Below are 17395 nucleotides of genomic sequence, written 5' to 3'. Positions count from 1 at the left end.
GCACTGGAAATTGCACCAAAGACCAGTCCAACTGAAGACTGAGCACCAACCATTATTGGTCTGCTAAAAAGAGGGAAATATATAAATGGCGTATACTGTATTAGTTTTATGCCAAGTGAAATTACAACTACCAAGTCCGGGTCTTTCTTTCTAAGAGTAAGAAAAAGGCTACTTTCTTTGTGTTTGATTTAATTCATCTTTCCATATTTTAGTCTGGGAAAAAGTAGAACACTAACTCAAATTTTTATAAACACCCTATCTTCTCCTGATTAGCTCATCTCATTTTAAATTTCAACTTCACCATAGCAGGAAGGAGGGCATAATTTTATACTCAAGTTAATACAATAATTCGCAATCCTCTGCTGCTTTTCAGAGCTTCAACTATTAATCAAGGAAGAAAGGAGCTGCCACCCCAATCATCTAAGTGGAATCTCCTTTTTGATGTAAAATCATTGGCAGGAAAAAAAGAAGGAAATGGATTGAGTCCCACTGCACTGCCTTTCTGTTATGATAGATCTTAAACAATGAAAAACCGATTAATGGAAACTTGAATTTGTTTCTTTTAATGTTGTTGATTCTTCCATCATGCATGTTGACAAGTGGAAGTACAAATATTATCTAATGCTAATGGGACATTCCCACCGGGCACCAACTAATCCAGCAATTAACATTCCAAAATGACATATGTCTATAATTTTTTTATCCATACATAATCTAGGTGACAAGCCAGATAGGCATGCCGCATAGACTAAAAAAAATAAACAAACTTTATTAATATTTATATAAGCTTATGGATGTATAGTGTTTCCGATCAACATTTGACACCAAGATAATTATGTCAACCCTAGTTGTCTCTCATTCTCTCTAAAATTTATCTCAACCAAAATTTCTCTCGTAATACATATATGAGAAGGAGGAGGAGACCACCATCTCCTCCTTCTTCGTACACCTTTTATAATATGTCCTTTAATTTTTTTTGTTGGTTTGTTGTTGATTTGTAGATCTAATCTATAATCTCTTTTCTGTTCAATAAGAACTACGAAATATTTCTTCGCTATACTGTTTTCTATGGAGATGAAATATGGTTATTCTCATCCATCTGTTGTGAATTCTTCACAAAACCAGTTCTGTTGGTGTGTTCGAGCGACACATATTTGGTGCACATTAATGAGTCTCTTAGATTTAGTGGAGATAGATTTGTCTTGACAAAGGAGAAGTCAAAAATCTTGATTCAATCATGTGTATTGTTTTTTCTTTTTGTATTTGTTTAGTCTCTCCGGGTGTATCCCGACTCAAGGTTTTCCTAATACATCTCAGTGTTGTCTAGTGGTAGTCCGATGTTTGTTCTTTGACTTCATAATTCTTCTATTAGAGTTTATAAATTTTTAGACTTGTAACATGACGCTAGGTATAAGGTTTGCTATTTATGGAATGAAATGCTTTAAAAAAAAACATTTGACACCAGGAGCAGACCCAGGCCCATCACAAGTGATGACAAAATCAGACCCAGTTCATTAAGAATAATGGAGAAGGGAGGGCAATTGTGTAATTAGAAAATTAGAAAGCGTTCCAGATCAGATCTGACGGCCACCAAATGCCCACCGATTGCATGATGGACTTGTGGCCCAGCTCATTCTTCCCCACGTCTCACTCTTTCTTTCTTTTTTTTAATAAAATAACATTAACTTCTTTGCATTTCCTTCCCAATTTCTGTGAAGACGTCAAATTCAACCGTAATTTAGGGTTTCCACCCCACCTCTCCTCGGATTCATAATTAAATCATATTTATCGAACCTTTCGAAAAGTTGGTTTCTTTGATGGAGATTTATACAAGGTATGCTTCATATGTCCTCAATTTCGCTGCTTCATTGGAAAATTTAACTACGATTTAGAATAACAGATGTGTTTATGCTACTTTGATTCTGTCAATGCCACTATCACTTTTTTGTTTGTTTTCAGCTTCAATTTTGACGAGTAATTGATCCAATTATGCCTTAATTAGATGCAACTGAATTGAAATGAGTCATTTTCTCTTTAGATGCAAAAACTATTCAGGACATGGAATTCATCTTTCCAGATTTTGGACATGACACTGCTGGAATGAAAGTTATTTGTTCTTGATATTGATCTCTTGCTCAATTTTGAGGATTTGGTGTTATGGATTTCGAAAGCGAATGTTCTGCACTTGAATCCGTCGAAGATAATGGAGTAGAAGTGGCCACCACTGAAACTGTATCTCATGGTGATGATGGTAATGTCAGGGATATTATGTCGCATGTAAATGAGGCTGAGGAGTTGGGTGCTGGTGAAAGTTTTGATGGCAATAGATTGTTGACACCATCTAATGTGCTAGTTGAGGGTGTTGGTGATGGTGTTGAGAATGCCATTAGTTCTCCACGGTCGGGGTCAAATTCGCTTGGTGGCACTTCCCCTGCTACAACAAAAGGGTATGGTTTGAAGAAATGGAGGCGAATTAGGAGAGATGTAGTTAAGGATGCCAATGGTGCCAGTATGGATAGCAGTAAAGCTTTGAAGCGGGGCTTGCCTGGTTTTGGAAATTCTTCTGAACCTCTGAACATTACATCGGTTGATATCAAACAAAATAGTGATGGTTCTGTTAGACCGACAAACATGTTAAAAAATGTCAGTGTTCATGATGGCTTTGTGATCCATGGATCAAGTATGGATTCTAGGTTGGCACTGGGTTCTGCATTTGCGGCAGGTACAGATTCAGAGAATAGTGAGGACCGGAGTAGCAAATCCTCCACAGCAGCCAGTGCTCCAAGGGGCAGGTATGAACTTCCTGCAATGTTGGGGTTTGCACGGGAGAAGAATAAGATTAAGAACGTAAGTGGGAAGGGTTCAGGTACTTCACCTCAAAGGGGTCAGCAGGGGAAGGGACGGGTTGAAAGTAGTAAAAAGCATAGAGGAGAAAGGATCAAAATCGAGAAGCAAAACTCTCATTCTAGCATGGAATCTGACTCAAGAAGCTCCAACTTTGTCTTTATGCAGGGTGCATTTTCTGTAACCAGTAACGGAACACAAAGCAGGTCAATGAATTATGATGGAGAAAATAGTGATGAAGCTAATGCAAGTGAGCTGCTGTTCAGCAAGAAAGTTCAGACCAGTTACAACAATAGTAATGTGGGGGAAGTTGACCTCTCGCCAGATGATGTAGCCACAGGCTCATCTTGGGCAGATATGGGGGAAGAGGGTGAGAATCACCAGCCTGCAACAGATCAGGATCCCTTGGTCGAGTCTGTTCTTGGTCTGCAATCCGTGCAAGAAGCCCTTGAAAATGGTGAGTTTTGAGATCTTTGAATAGATTTTCACTTGATCGTCTAATTTTATCGATGCCATTATTGATGAAGCAATGTGTTATCATGATACATGACACTTTTTCTTTTAATTTTTTTTTGGTTGTATTGAAACTCAAGTCCAGATATATAGCCAATATGTCATACACGTGAAAGAAAAGTTGCTGGAGTATTTGTCTCAACTTTTCGCATTAGTTATCTATTTATAAGAAAAACCAGTAGTGTTCACAGAAAGGATTAGCAATACTTCTTTTGTGCAGAATGCAGATCATAGATCTACCAGGGCTCAATTTTATTAGCCCCTAGGAGGTGAACTCTTGGCCTAGTAGTAAAGTTGTTTTTCGGCAACTTAACAGTCACATGTTTAAAAATCCTGAAAATTGTCTCTCCTCTTGCACATGCAAGAGTGTACACTTCACTCTTCCTTGACCCACACCTCCACTTCAAGAGCCTTGTTCGTGCGAGTTGTTTATCTTTCACATGCCAAAAGTGGAAGGTAAAAATTTGAGAAATCTAGAGTGAAAATGTAATATTGCCCACATGAGGCAAGACTAGGTTTGCGTAAATTAACATTAATTCCTATGCATGACTTAAGTCAGTTGTTTATCAATGACACATGCAGCCTATTTTATACAAATACTAGGCTGATTTTGGAGAGTTCCTAACATGGACTGAGCTTAGGTTGTCTTCAAAACAATTTTTGGGATAGCTTCTAGCTTCCCTTATCACATGTTTTTCTAAACTATGTTTATCAATCAACAAATGTAAATGTCATAAAGGACAATTGTCTTTTGCTTAGATTGCTATAACATGCTATGCATATGCGGTTTTATTTAGTGATTGATCATTTGTGCTTGTTTATTAGATTTATGGAGCAATTTATATTTTTGTTCAGAGATACGGAAATTTGTCGAAATTGGAAACTATGGCAGCATACCTGTAGAGTCCACCATCATTGATCCAGATGTCCATGAATCAAGTTCACATGACCAGTTCAATACTGTAAAGATGAGGCAAAGTGCTTCAAGTTCCTCCGAAACTCAGATATTAAGTTTGACACAAACTGTGAAGTATTTGGAGAACAAACTGGACGAGACAAAGGCTATGTTGGAGGTGAAGGAGTCCAGGGTTGCTCAACTTGAAGTCATCTTAAAGAGTGCTGAGTTTCCTGCAGAACAATTGGGAAGCACCATACTGCTGCAGCAGAAAGAGAGAGAGAGTGAGCTTGAGGGTCTCCTCAAGCAAAAGATTGAAGCTGAGATTGAATATCTGACTATAACAAGTGCAGTAAAGAAGTTGAGAGCTGCTGCAGGTGATCAACTCATGCTCTTTGAGAAACAAGAATCTCTTGCTGGTGAGCAAGAACAAATGCTGAACAAACTTGGGGAAGCTGAAAGCAAAGCAACAATGCTAAAGAAACAAGCTGAAGAGCTGGAAAAAAGTTGTGAAGATATTCGGGGGACTGAAGAGGTTTTAAATATGCAGATGAGGGTCTGTAGGGTTTCTTCTTGTTTTCTAATACAGCTCATGTTACTGTTGGTAGCCTTCTGGGTGTTGGTCTTGCAGTTAGTTCCCCATTCTGGGAGCGCTATACCAACCTAAGTCTTTGAAGAATAGGTCTTTCTTGTGTAGTATCAACAAATCTAGGAAAAATATTCGAATATTAAATTTCATCGACGGTAACAAGTTAAGAGTTCTTTTTCTTAATGTTTTAGGGTGAGAGTATGATTTTGCGCATTTGTACCTCATTTGTCATAGTATTTCTTTCCGCTGGATTAAACAAGATGACGACTTTCTTTGGATATGATTTCCTTGATTGATTGTAGATTTCTTTTTTCTCTTTCTAAACTCTTTCTGATAATGTGAACCCACAATTCGCATGAGGAGACTGGCAATTCGGATTCTGTTAGATATGTTAAGGTATTCATTGGTCCTTGGGAGGGATTGAGGGTATTGACACCTACAAGAATGAGTTTTGCACTTCATTTTGAGATGCGTGCCATTTTTGTGGATGCAAAATGCAATTATGGATGGTAAAATTTATGATTTCAACTGCCATTGAAGGATAATAGTCGAAGCCTCGAAGGTACTGTCATTCTTCTCATGGTGGGTTGGCTCCTGTCGATAGAAACATGATCATCACTAGAAATCCCTTCTTGAATCAGACAAATCCATCTTCCACCAATTACAGAGTCATGGAAAACCGTTACTTGCATGAATTTGATGTCTCCAGAGTAGTATTATCCAACAATCCTTCTCTGTTTCCAACGACAATTACGACGTAAATGTTGTGGCAATATCCGGCTTGAACAGGGCATTGGAGATCCTGAAATCAGGGAGTAAAAATTTGACTTCCATAGACAAAACCTTAGACCTCTTTCTCGCGGTAGATATATTTGGGAGACTTGTCTGTATTGATGCGGACAATAATAACTGTTCGGTGCATGTAGCCTGAGAGGAGACTGCGATAGTGATACCTCCTTGGCTTGGCTTGGATCAGTATATCTTGTGAAATCATCAGAAGAAAAGTTGATGATGATTTGAACGAGGAACATGGTGATGATTATTATAAGTACAAAACTAGAAATTTTCAAATGGGCTAAGGTGCACCCACAAAAATATCACACCACCTCATAATGATAAATGAGATGCAAGTAAAACCCACTTTTGTGGGTGCCAATACCCCCTCCCATTATCCTTATCCTTGGGCTTTACAGTTTACCCCAAAATCTGAATGGCACTACGAGTCCTTTCCTCTCACATGCTAGTTACTAATAATAATAAAAAAATTATTTACCAAAAAACCTCTTTATATACAAATAATTCTTCTACAAGCATAGGCTACAAGAATACACATTAACAATGAAATGAATTCATCTCCTAAACGATTACAGTGACGGGATTTCCAAAGAAATGAGGTGATTGGTTCTACAATCAAAATGAGCGGCAGAAAACATAAATAAGGTTCGCATTAGCACGCCATAAGAAAATAAATTTGCTCACGAAACTACGACATGAGGATGCAAATGTGTTCAATAAAAGTTCGAAACTGGTACAAGTATAAATGCCACTATATACCATTATTCTTCAACTTCAGGGAGCAAGCATGCATCCACCTTCCAATGAGGATGCAGGAAGACCTGCATATCAGTATCAATGATTTTCTGATCTCTAAATTGCACTACTTGAAAATTCAGTAGATCGAACCCACCCTGTTTGTTTCTTTGTTAAAGAGGTGTTGTCCAATGGCAACAATGTAACCACGGAATAGGGCCTCTCAGGAATTTCCATGATTCAATAGATTCCAATCCAGTCAAAAGTATCAAAATTTCAGAACTTGCTTACTTTCCATCTTGAAGCCATTCTTTTGTAGCCAGTGCTTCCACTGAAAGATTTGTTGCATAAAAAGAACAGTTTGAAAATGAAGAAGAGCACTCTGTTTACTTCATGGTTAATGGGTTTCTGATCTATGAAAATGCCATCCGTCATGACATCCTATTTCACAGCCATCCAGGCAAATACAAAGCCATGGTCGTTCCTTACAAATTTCAGTTAGAAAAGCATTCTGTTTACTTGCAAGACGAGTTCGTCCAATGCCAAGCCAATGCAATCTACGAAAACAAGGCCTTCTCAAGAATCTCAGTGAGTCAACAGACACTCCAATGCAATTAGACATATCAAGTCTCCGAAGTCGTCTACTCCAATATGGGGACTCTCCATTTGTAGCCAATGCTTGCATCGACGAATCTGTCACATGAAAGCAATTTCTAATACATAATTCAGTAAGCTCTCTACAAGCCTTAGCAATTGTGAGAATGGCTTTGTCTGATATTCCTGGCATGTGACCTAAATCTAATGTTGACAATGTTTGCCTGATTATCCCTCCACTATGCACCAAATGAGAGATTCCCTTGTCAGTTACCCTTTTACAGCTTCTAAGACACAAATGTGTGATGGGTGTACTTCCCCGGCCAAGAACAGATAAACCACTGTCGGTAATATCAGCTCCTGTCAGATTTAGGATTTTTAACTTATGGAGACGTGAAATGGAGCTGAGGCACGAGTCTGCGATGCTTTTGCAGCCACACAGGTCAAGCATCTCCAAGCTCCTAGAATATGCCAGTTTCTTCACAGCCTCACTAGTTATAAGGCTGCAGGATAACAATCTAACCTCCACAAGGGCACAAGGGGAACCAGCAAGATCATGAAAGGCCAAGTCTGACAGTAATAGAGCATTACGAACTTCAAATTTCTTCGAGTTCAGTGAGGAGTAGAGTATTGATGCAAATCCAGCATCACTGACTTTAGAGAAACCGCAAAGTCTAACTGACTCTAAGCCTCTGCAACCCTCGGAAAGGAGAAACATGCCCATGTCATTTATTCTTTTGAATGATACTTGGTGATTCTGTCTACTACGTATAATTGAAAGCGCAGTCAATCGACGACACGAGCTCAAGGACTGAAGGCCATTGTTGGTCAGGTCATGATATGGCAAGGGCTCCTTGTTTGGTCTGTCTTCAAGATCCAGCTCTACGAGAAGAGGAAAGAAGTTGGTAATAGTTCTGAGCAGCCTGTCAGATATGACGTTCAAGACAAGTGACAAGCTACTCAAAGTAAAATCACAGGAGGATGGTAACACTGGGATGCTGAAGTCGTTTTGGTTTGAAGAGTTCCCACCAACTCTCATTTCATTGATGAGCTGGAAAGCATGATGCTCAAGCACTGGATTCAATTTCAAGGTTTTGATAGTTCTGGGCAGCGAGAATTCAATGGACTTGAAATCACTAACTTCAATCCCTCGAATTTTTAGACAGAGAGACTATAACAAGAAGAGAAATCGGCTTCAGTACTTTGGTTCCGATGCGCTTCAGTTTAAGTTAAGAAGTAACTTTCTCTGTTTCTCAAATGAAACATGATGCACGTTAAGAATCTACAAATAGTTAATAGTCAGTACAAGATGTAGGGCTTACCTCCAAATATGAGCAGCTGCTAAGCATTTTAGCCAGATTAGTTCTGAACACGTCTAATGAATCCTTGGCCACTAATTGTAACATAATCATCCTACCATGACACCAAAAGGGGGAAAAAAAACAAACAAACAGAAATCTTAAGAACAGCCCCAAAATGCTTCCACAAGTCTTGGACTACAAATAAATAAATTGGAGAGATTTTCATTCGACCAATGGCTTAAAAGGGGGGATTGCCATTTCATCTACTTGAATCTTGTAAATAATCAACTTGGATTGAAAACTGTGTTATGGAAATTAAGCAAAAGAAGATGAAATTATTTACCTCAAATTGGGGCATCTTTGTCCAATGTGAGCGAGAAACTCATAAGAGATAAAGGAGCAGCAAAGTAAATTGAGTTCCCTGAGGTTGGGGCCAAGCAGAAGGAAGAGGGAGGAGTCGTAGAGGAGGCGGCAATTAATGGAGACGCTGCGAAGGCCACAGCACCGACTTAGAATGAAATGCAGAGTCTGCTCATCAGGAGTAATAGCCTGCTCAATTCCATCGAACCATGGTTTGTGAACGGGTTTCATATACAAATCAAGATAACCATAGATTAAGAGAGAGAGAGAGAGAGACGGAAACATACAGAGAGATCGAGTGATGACAGAAAGGGAAGGACTTGGGAGTCCACGGAGAAGCGCAGGGATCTATTGACACACGCAATCGAGCAGAGCGTCTCCAAGCCCAACTTCAGCAGTATTCCCTCGGTTATGAGATTGGTCGGCAGCCCCTCCATCTGTTGCTTTTCAATGGAACAAACTTCTCCTCTCTAGTTTCTAGTCTGCAGTCAGTAGTTGTGTTCTGCTCTGCGGCTATTCCTGTCCGATTGCAGTAGGAACACTATGACGAGCCATTTGGGCTTGGTCTAGTCAATTTTAAGCCCATCGTTTTGGCCCACAAGTAGTAGTATTTTTAAGCCCATTTCCCTCTTCATCTTCTCTGGAATTTATTGAAATCACTGAAAGATACCCTTCCTTCAACTCAGTGACCCAAAATTCATATTTATTTCAACTTCATAATTTGGGCAGATTTCAACAGATACGGGCAATCAAATATCCTACATTCCTACCTGGCATGGCATGTTGACTGACATGTCCAGCGTTGACGTAGAATAAAAAATGTCACGTGGAAAAAGACAAAGCATTAGACAAAACCCAAAAAATCACCGAAAAAATCCACAATACTCGTGAACCCGAAAAATCCTAAACTGACAATAGCCTAAAACTCACTGTATGGTCTAAAAACCGTTGGTCCTAAAGTATTTGAGTGCACGGTCTGAGGTCTGGCGTGGGCCCTAGTTGTCTCAAGTCCAGAGATTCATCCAACGGCCTATCTGGCCCAAGTATTAGTTAAAGCCCAAAGCCTATATCCAAATTGGGTGCAAAGCCATCTAAAGGCCACAATATCCTGTATGCATCAGAATGGGCCACGGGCCCAAATACGGCCCAACAAGGAAGCTCGTCCGTATGGTCAACACGTGCTGACCACGTAAGAGGAAAACACTATAAATAGAGGAGGGGTCCTCCATATTAACTATCTGAACCACCTGGTATATCTCTCTCTTTCTAAAAAGTCTTTCACTTCCCTCACTTAAATATCCCACCGTTGACTGACTTGACTGTCGGAGTTTGTTCGGCCGACACCACACCGGTGTCCAAGTTTGACGGTCAACATTCTTTGATCTTGCAGGATTGTCATAGATTGCAGGATTGTCATAGACCTCGATCGACTGCAACAAATTGATTGTAGATTTTAGGATCTACACTCACCATCTCCTTCGTCGATGCACTCCTTTGGACGATCTTGCTCCAGCACGACAACAGCCTAAACCTCACCATCTCCTGCGCCATTTTAGTCCTTCCTTGGACGACTGATGTAGCGGTTGAGCTCGGGCTTGTCAATCAAGTGGGTCCATGAAGGCCACATCTAATTTGAGCCTTGGTGGGTTGCTGGTCTCGTGCAAGAGCTATTAGTTCGTGATTGAAATTAAACTTTTGTGTTTGTTTTCACTTATTAGTAGAGGTTTAGAGTCTTCGAATTTCTTAGTATTTGGGAATGTTGGGTTGTTCTGTTGGTGTCTTCCGTTGAAGTTTGTACTCTTAAAGATGGGTTACTTGTTCTCTGCTTCGTGCTGTTATATATGGATGATGACAAGCTGTTTGATGAGTATCGTTTATTGCCTTTGAAACTCCCTTGATATTGCTCTGCGATTGTTGGCTCAGATCTTGCACTATTAGTTGTTTTCCTGCCGCGCCATAGGTGTTTGATAAGATGCCCATTGAGTCAGCATCAACGTCGACCTTGCACGACCTTACCAAACGATTGTGAGTTCTCGATGCAGGTACAATTTGAAATTGGGTTATTGAGTTGGAAAAAAGTGCATCTTTCAATTAACTCATTTTAAGTCTCTCACTCAAAGCTTCACAAAATCAGAAAGAGTAATGCTTGGGACTTTCAAAAAGTGACCCTCAAAATACCTTGGAGTGTTGGATGTGAAGTGAATTTTACATGTGTGTTTTTAATCAATAGGTATTTTAATGTCACATAGATTTGTGAGACTTTTGAGGATCAAATTTTAGGGCTCTCTAACATTATCCAATCAGAAATTATCAACTTGATTCCTGCTGGACAATTCCTTCCATCCAAACACGTGTAACGTTGAGATATATATTTCAAGGTTTTCCAATGAGACACACATTGAAAGTTTAAATATTCTTTTTAGAAGATTGTCCTGATGATGAACAATCAGGAGTTTGCATCACCAGGTCGTTCTTCCTCTCAGATGATCAGTTAATGAGTTGCGTCTTCCTCAATCTGAATCTGCATTTGTTGACAATTAAAATGTCTCTCTCACTGAACAGGTTGAGAATAGGTATGGACCCATCCATCAGTAATGCAATTGAAGTTAATATAAAACATAATTGATGAATTATACGTCAAAGTAGAGGGGACTAATTGGTCATTTTTTGAAAATAGAGGGGTTTTATCGTTACTTTTCCTACTGCAAAATTAACCAAAAATGACTCGGGAAAACTGGGGAATTGACTTCAATCAAATCCCTAGATTTTGAACCCAGCATTGCACAGCTTGTTCGAGAAGCTCGAACCTATATTAATCAATTCTGAATCATAATGACAAAAAGAAGGCACAGCAATTTCAAGATAATTGCAAAGCAGAATTTTATTTTTTTTGTCGACAAGAACACTTGGCATTATAGGCGAAGCCAAATAGTCAAAAGCTAATAACTATCTCGCATCTCCATTTCTTTAAGCATTGTCCAGGTTCTGCTACTATAAAATCTGTGCTTCTATGTGCTATGCATATGCACACTGAAAAAAAAAAAAAAGCAGCACTCGAGATTTATCAAGTCAGCAGGAATCCCACACAAGCCTTGGAAGCTTTCAAATAAAGGCAGTCCTTCCGCCTCTTCGACTATGTCGATCATATGCACTGTTGAACTTGTCAACTAGCTCATTCATGGTGCTGAAAAGTATGAGAAAATACAAAGGAACATTGTCATCTTAAGTCATGCTTTTAATATACCTTTGTGTCATCAAACTAGTAATTCAAACCAAACAAACATGTGCACTCTTGCATGCCAGCCACTATATATGCACCCCTTCAGAATTTGCGGGTAATATATATATGAGAAATAAGCTCATCTCTAAACCCCAACCTTAGAGAGAACTTTAGACTACACCATAGAAGGACAACTTTATTGTTTATCAATGGAAGTTGTTCAAGGTAAGCTCATTGCTTTACAAGGTAACCACAAGTTCTCGGAATGTGAAAAGAAAATTTTTTACAATTCCCAAATTTCGCTGAACTTATTGAGGGATAAAAAGTTCAAATGCCCAATTCCCTTCACAAGATGATCATGAAAAAGGAAAAAAAAATAATAATAAAATTTTTTGCCACAAGAACATCCATAATTCATAAATCATACCTTGAGGAGTTGGTTAACATGGCTAGGTAAGTGATCAATAAAGTGTCATTGTATTCCTACAAAACAATAGAAAAAGAAAAGAAAAGATATCATTCAATCAAATAGAAAATATACAGATCAATGATTGCAATATCTTTTAAAAAAATAACATTTATGTGAACACACACAACCCCAAGAAAAATTATCACCATCAGATTCCACGTGCATTCATAAATACGGCAACCCAATTCTTATTTACATTCATCAAGTTGGACCAAACTTCAATGACAAATTTTCAAGGCCAAACATATAACGTCAATTAAAGGTACAAGAGGTAAACAACTCCCGTGCACAAGACTCCCGCAATGGGCGGGGTCAGGGATAGGCCAAATGTCAATCCTACAGCCCCCCAATAGAAATAATTAAAGAGGACTAGAGGAGTTAACTATCGCAAGAAAACAATGAGAGAGAGAGAGAGAGAGCTCTCACCATCAAGAAATCATCTTGAAATTTTTGTGATTCAATGGTCGGCAATCTTCTCAGGAGACTAGATACCTGTCTCAGCAGAGAGTTTTCAAATGGAATCTCACCTGTATTGAAAAATAACATGCTATCAGTATCAAATCAAGGACTTCATAAGTGCCCCACTCTTTTTTCTTTTCTCATGGAAAGCAATCACGCATATCTTGAAACCAAAGGTCTATGGGATTAGAGTAAAAAAAAAGAGATCTACAGTTATCAAGTGGGTAAAACATGGACATTATGGAGCTTCAAGACTTGAGTCTATGGAAATCAAAATGCAATAAAGATCAGGGATTTCAATGCTACCAGCAACAAAAGGGCTGGCTTTCAGCAAGCGGGAAACATGCAATTTTTTTTATCGGGATACTAATCCGCGCAATGCCCCAGTCCAGCCAACAAATATACTATGGCCTTGCAATTGTGATAACTTTATCTTTCCTAATAACTTCAATTTACCTTAAGCAAGTAACACCTACCTTTTTGCATTGCAACAAGATAATGATGGAGTACCCGAATTCTGCTATTCAGCATCTTGATGGCACTGTGAATCCCAGTAAGATGAGCTGCCACTGCAAACAACACCAAGTTATGAGCTTTATTTTTTTGTGATAAACTCCCAATAGCCCAAAACTATTTTTCTTGATTTGGGTCGAGACTAGGGAACTCACATTGAGTAGCTGCTGAACCTCCATCAGATGGCTTAAGATGTGCAACATGATCAACAGAAATCCTTTCTGCTTCTACTGTCTTTAAAAAGAACAAAAGTAGCAATTCACAGAGCACCATACTTTTGAACTAAAAGGTGCAATAACAAACAGGAGAAGGAAGAGGCCATACCTCGATAGTGTAACTAGAACGAACAAAAATAAGCTGAGGGACCCCATCTATGACATGCAGCTCTTGTGTCACCGGAAAAAATTACAAAAGTCAGCAGCAGCTAAGGTGCAGTCGGCAAACAAGAGAGAATTTTAATGTAATGCAACTGTTGAGAACTGTAATACTTTACAAAATTAATAACAAAGTTATTCAGAAGTGGGGATGCCGCAACTTAGATCTATCAGAATACACTAAACAATATATAATGAAATCAAAGAGCAACTAAAAACACAGCAGATAAGAATCATTAATCCCACTTAACATCCCCCTTAACATTAATCAAAACAACCAACTGAGCATTGGCAGAAACACCCTGACCCATACGATCCAGAGTGCGACATTATAGTCATTATTACACTACAATTAACACCAAAATTAGCAGCCAAAATCTTATAATGTACATGGCATTGGCACATGCGCCACAATGAACCTTTTGCCACATAAATCTTAAACTATAAGCAAAACAGGAGAACACATAGGTAGCAAAATACTACATCAGAAACTAACCAGAAAAGCCATGTAATCAGAATTAGACGCAGATGGGACAGCAGAGAAGAACATATACCACTCTCATAAATGGTGACAGGCAAATCTTTTTGTGCATGATTGATGGATGGATTGAGAAGAACATAAACAGGGCTTTCATTAATATCCATCAACTGATACAAGAAGAATAATTGTTACAAGCGACATATAAAATCACAAAAAAGAAGGTACAAACCTAAAAATAAAAATAACAATGAGAAGAGGAGAAGACTGAACATACAGCCTTGTGTATATGCATATCAGCCTCCTGGGCATCACTCCCAGTAGAATACCATCCCAGTATGTAAAAATGCGGGAAGACTTTCTTATCTGCTCCAAACAAATAAAATCACCCAACAATGTAGGAAACAAAAAAAAAAAAAAAAAAACCCTGAAAGCAAAAAAAGAAGACAGAAGGCAGAGAAACATACAGAGCTCTTGCTTCTTCTCAAGGAAGGATCGGTCGAGGGAGTGACTGGAGGGATCGTAAAGTAGCTCAAAGCTGTTGAAGATCTCGACGGTTCTTCCCTTCTGCACCCCTATAACGCATCCGTAGACCCTCGGAGGCGGCTGCGGCTGCTGTTGGAGGTCGCTGCCGTGGTTCATCTGGGATTTGACCCTCGTGTAGTGATCCGATATGTTAACAATCACCAACGGGTGCAGCTTAAACGTCAGTCCACTGCTCGAAGAGGATGCCATTCTATTCGATTTCTCCTCTCTCTGGCCACTGCTTCACCGATTTTGGGACACGGCTTTTTTTTTTTATTTTGCGAAAGCTCTTGATCTTCCTTTATTCGATTTCTGCCGGGCCTTTTTTCCATTGTTCGGAGTTTGGACGTATGAGTTGGGCTGGGCTTCTTAAGAGCGCTCGATGTGGAATTGTCGAATGTCGATAGTGTACCCTATTTTCGGGCCTGTTTGGAAGTAGATTGCATGAGTCTGATTTCTTAATAGGGGCATCTTATTTTGAGCTTGTTTGGGGTTGGATTGGGTTTTTTAACAAGGGCCCGATCGTGTATCCTATTTTGGGCCTATGTTTTAACGCCGTCGACGTCGCCGTCATCGTCTTCTTTTGGGCACACAATTCGATTCCGACACTACCAAAAGCGCGGACAGACGGATGGAGTGATGGACTGTGCGTTTGTACTATTAATAAGAGAAGGTGAGGGAGGGATGGCGCTTATTGGCTCTTCTTCAAAGACTCAGGTTGTAAAGTTCTCTCGGTCTCGATTATATGTAAATGTAAATATATATGATTTTTTCAGTCCATTTACTCCTTCTTTTCCTGGTCCTGGTGTTTGATTGAGCTATCATTCAAAAATAAAAAAAGTTTTCTGGGTTGTTCAATACTTCAATCCTTCAATCCCATGGCTCGCTGATATATCACATATAAAAGTTTTGGGACCAGCTGCCGAGTCCCATTTATTTTGTCGCGTTCCTCTCTTAAATTTTTTTAAAAAAAAAACACAAAAGAAATAAATTAAAAACAAAAAGAGAGAGAGAGGATCTAATCTCACCCACATCTGGCCAATCAGAATCCTGCAGTATATTGCTTGTGATGAGGTCTTACCCTGTCTCTTCACAAACTCTTTATCCCCCATATCAAACAAAAACATCCCACTCTCCCAATCCTCTCTTCAATCTCTTGAATTCCCCTCCTCTCTATCTCCTCTCACTTGTGTGGAGTCAAAAACCAAAAAATGGCCACCAATTCTCTTCAATCCCTCCACCACCACCATCACCACTACTCTCTCCTCAAGCGCCACTCCTTTGACACCATTCCCTCTTCCCTCTTCCTCAAGCCTTCCTACTCCACCGTCACCAATTCTCTGTCTCAGTCCATCTCTTCCTCCACAACCACTTTTTCTTTCTCCTCAACCTCAACCTCCACATCCCAATCCATCATCTCCTTTGAACAACTCCAGCACCACCTCTCCACCCACAACTTCTTCCAAGCAGATGAGGAAACTCGCCGCCTCCTCATCGTCCTGGCTGGCGAGGCGGCGCAGAAACGGGGCTATGTGTTCTTCTCTGAAGTTCAATTCATCTCAGAAAGTGATTTGAAAACCATTGACAGTCTATGGAGACAGTACAGCAACAACAGGTTTGGGTACAGTGTGCAGAGGAAAATATGGAGTAAGGTTAATGAAGACTTCACCAAGTTTTTTCTCAAGGTTGGTTGGATGAAGAAGCTTGATACTGAGGTTGAGCAATATAATTACAGGTCTTTTCCTACCGAGTTCACTTGGGAGCTCAAAGATGATACTCCTCCGGAGGGTCACTTGCCACTCACTAATGCACTTAGAGGTACACAGCTACTTAATAGTATTCTTAGTCATCCAGCTTTTGAGAAGGCCATGGAAGGAGAGGTTGAGGAGGAGAAAGAAGAAGTTAATGACCAAGATAAAGCAAAGCAGAAGCAGTTGTTGATTAATACAGTGTTCAAAACTGACTACTCCTTTTGAGGTTGTAATTATCATGCACATACCAATTATTATTAGCCACTTGAGTGGAGGAACTAGCTTCTGCGAAGTCAATATGACAAACACTAATAAAGTAGTGCTGCACCTCTACCATTTCTTGCAAGAGATCAGACCACAGTCTATCAATTGGATTTGTAGCCTTCACTTCTCAGTTTGGCGATTATATTACAGTTTTTTACATATGCATGTTTTCTCTATGTTAGCTACTGCTAGTCTGCTACAGATGGTTACTCAGCAAAAAAAATTAATTGAGGCTGAAATGAAATGGTATGGGTAGCAGCACCTGGAGACCTTTTCAAGGTTATTTTTCCACACATGGATTGCCAGTGTACAACAAGGTGTCGGGGGCTTGTCACACTATTGCTCCATTTCCATTTTTTACTTGTTTGTCATCTTAATTGAAAAGCATCCATCTAAATCAAAGTTCAACGTATTTTGCGATCTTTCAAGTGAATATTTGGATAATCTTTGCCTAAAAAAGAGATTGAGCACGGACATCCAACAAAACAACAATCTCCAGGCCTAATCTAAGGATATCCTTGGAAGAAGAGATTTGTGGTGGCTTACCATAACACTGCCAATGATAACGTAAGTAAGTCTTGTTCATGATCGGACAGCATGACAATGTGCATACATATTGCTAAATTAACAAAAAAAAAAAAAAATACCGAGGGACAAGCGACATCTTTAAACCCTGCATTTTGATGCACTGGAAAAATTGGGGAATTTCACTTCAA

General features: G+C 39.4%; 4 protein-coding genes across 5 annotated transcripts; 2 read left to right on the top strand and 2 right to left on the bottom strand.

Annotated features, from left to right (window-relative positions):
- The first annotated feature begins 1681 nt into the window (after nucleotides 1-1681).
- LOC119985035 (WPP domain-interacting protein 1-like) lies at nucleotides 1682-5119 on the top strand. 2 transcript variants are annotated; one of them, XM_038829192.1, is made up of 3 exons: nucleotides 1682-1834; nucleotides 2039-3301; nucleotides 4213-5119. In XM_038829192.1, exons 2-3 carry the CDS (start codon nucleotides 2158-2160, stop codon nucleotides 4917-4919), a joined length of 1851 nt encoding a protein of 616 aa, XP_038685120.1. In that variant the 5' UTR covers nucleotides 1682-1834; nucleotides 2039-2157; the 3' UTR covers nucleotides 4920-5119. The 2 variants fall into 2 exon arrangements, with proteins under 2 accessions (XP_038685120.1, XP_038685121.1); XM_038829193.1 differs by having other exon boundaries at nucleotides 1692-1834; nucleotides 1960-3301.
- Nucleotides 5120-6332: 1213 nt separating this feature from the next.
- On the bottom strand, nucleotides 6333-9154 carry LOC119985127 (F-box protein At-B-like). The gene is made up of 4 exons (XM_038829306.1): nucleotides 8914-9154; nucleotides 8610-8815; nucleotides 8288-8378; nucleotides 6333-8136 (listed from the first exon to the last, which is right to left on the bottom strand). The coding sequence occupies exons 1-4, from the start codon at nucleotides 9061-9063 to the stop codon at nucleotides 6769-6771; spliced, it is 1815 nt and encodes a 604-aa protein (XP_038685234.1). The 5' UTR covers nucleotides 9064-9154; the 3' UTR covers nucleotides 6333-6768.
- A 2305-nt stretch (nucleotides 9155-11459) lies between these two features.
- LOC119986288 (COP9 signalosome complex subunit 6a) lies at nucleotides 11460-15005 on the bottom strand. Its single transcript, XM_038830866.1, has 9 exons — nucleotides 14607-15005; nucleotides 14417-14505; nucleotides 14216-14309; nucleotides 13612-13673; nucleotides 13443-13521; nucleotides 13251-13343; nucleotides 12742-12842; nucleotides 12274-12329; nucleotides 11460-11810 (listed from the first exon to the last, which is right to left on the bottom strand). Exons 1-9 carry the CDS (start codon nucleotides 14872-14874, stop codon nucleotides 11729-11731), a joined length of 924 nt encoding a protein of 307 aa, XP_038686794.1. The 5' UTR covers nucleotides 14875-15005; the 3' UTR covers nucleotides 11460-11728.
- A 783-nt stretch (nucleotides 15006-15788) lies between these two features.
- LOC119986289 (tetrapyrrole-binding protein, chloroplastic-like) lies at nucleotides 15789-17015 on the top strand. The gene has a single exon (XM_038830867.1). The coding sequence runs from the start codon at nucleotides 15876-15878 to the stop codon at nucleotides 16638-16640; it is 765 nt and encodes a 254-aa protein (XP_038686795.1). The 5' UTR covers nucleotides 15789-15875; the 3' UTR covers nucleotides 16641-17015.
- Nucleotides 17016-17395: the final 380 nt, after the last annotated feature.

The sequence above is a fragment of the Tripterygium wilfordii genome, chromosome 19, assembly GCF_013401445.1.
Source record: "Tripterygium wilfordii isolate XIE 37 chromosome 19, ASM1340144v1, whole genome shotgun sequence".
Lineage (NCBI taxonomy): Eukaryota > Viridiplantae > Streptophyta > Magnoliopsida > Celastrales > Celastraceae > Tripterygium > Tripterygium wilfordii.
Note: the sequence above shows the minus strand (reverse complement) of the source record. Positions and strands in the feature narration are given on the sequence as shown.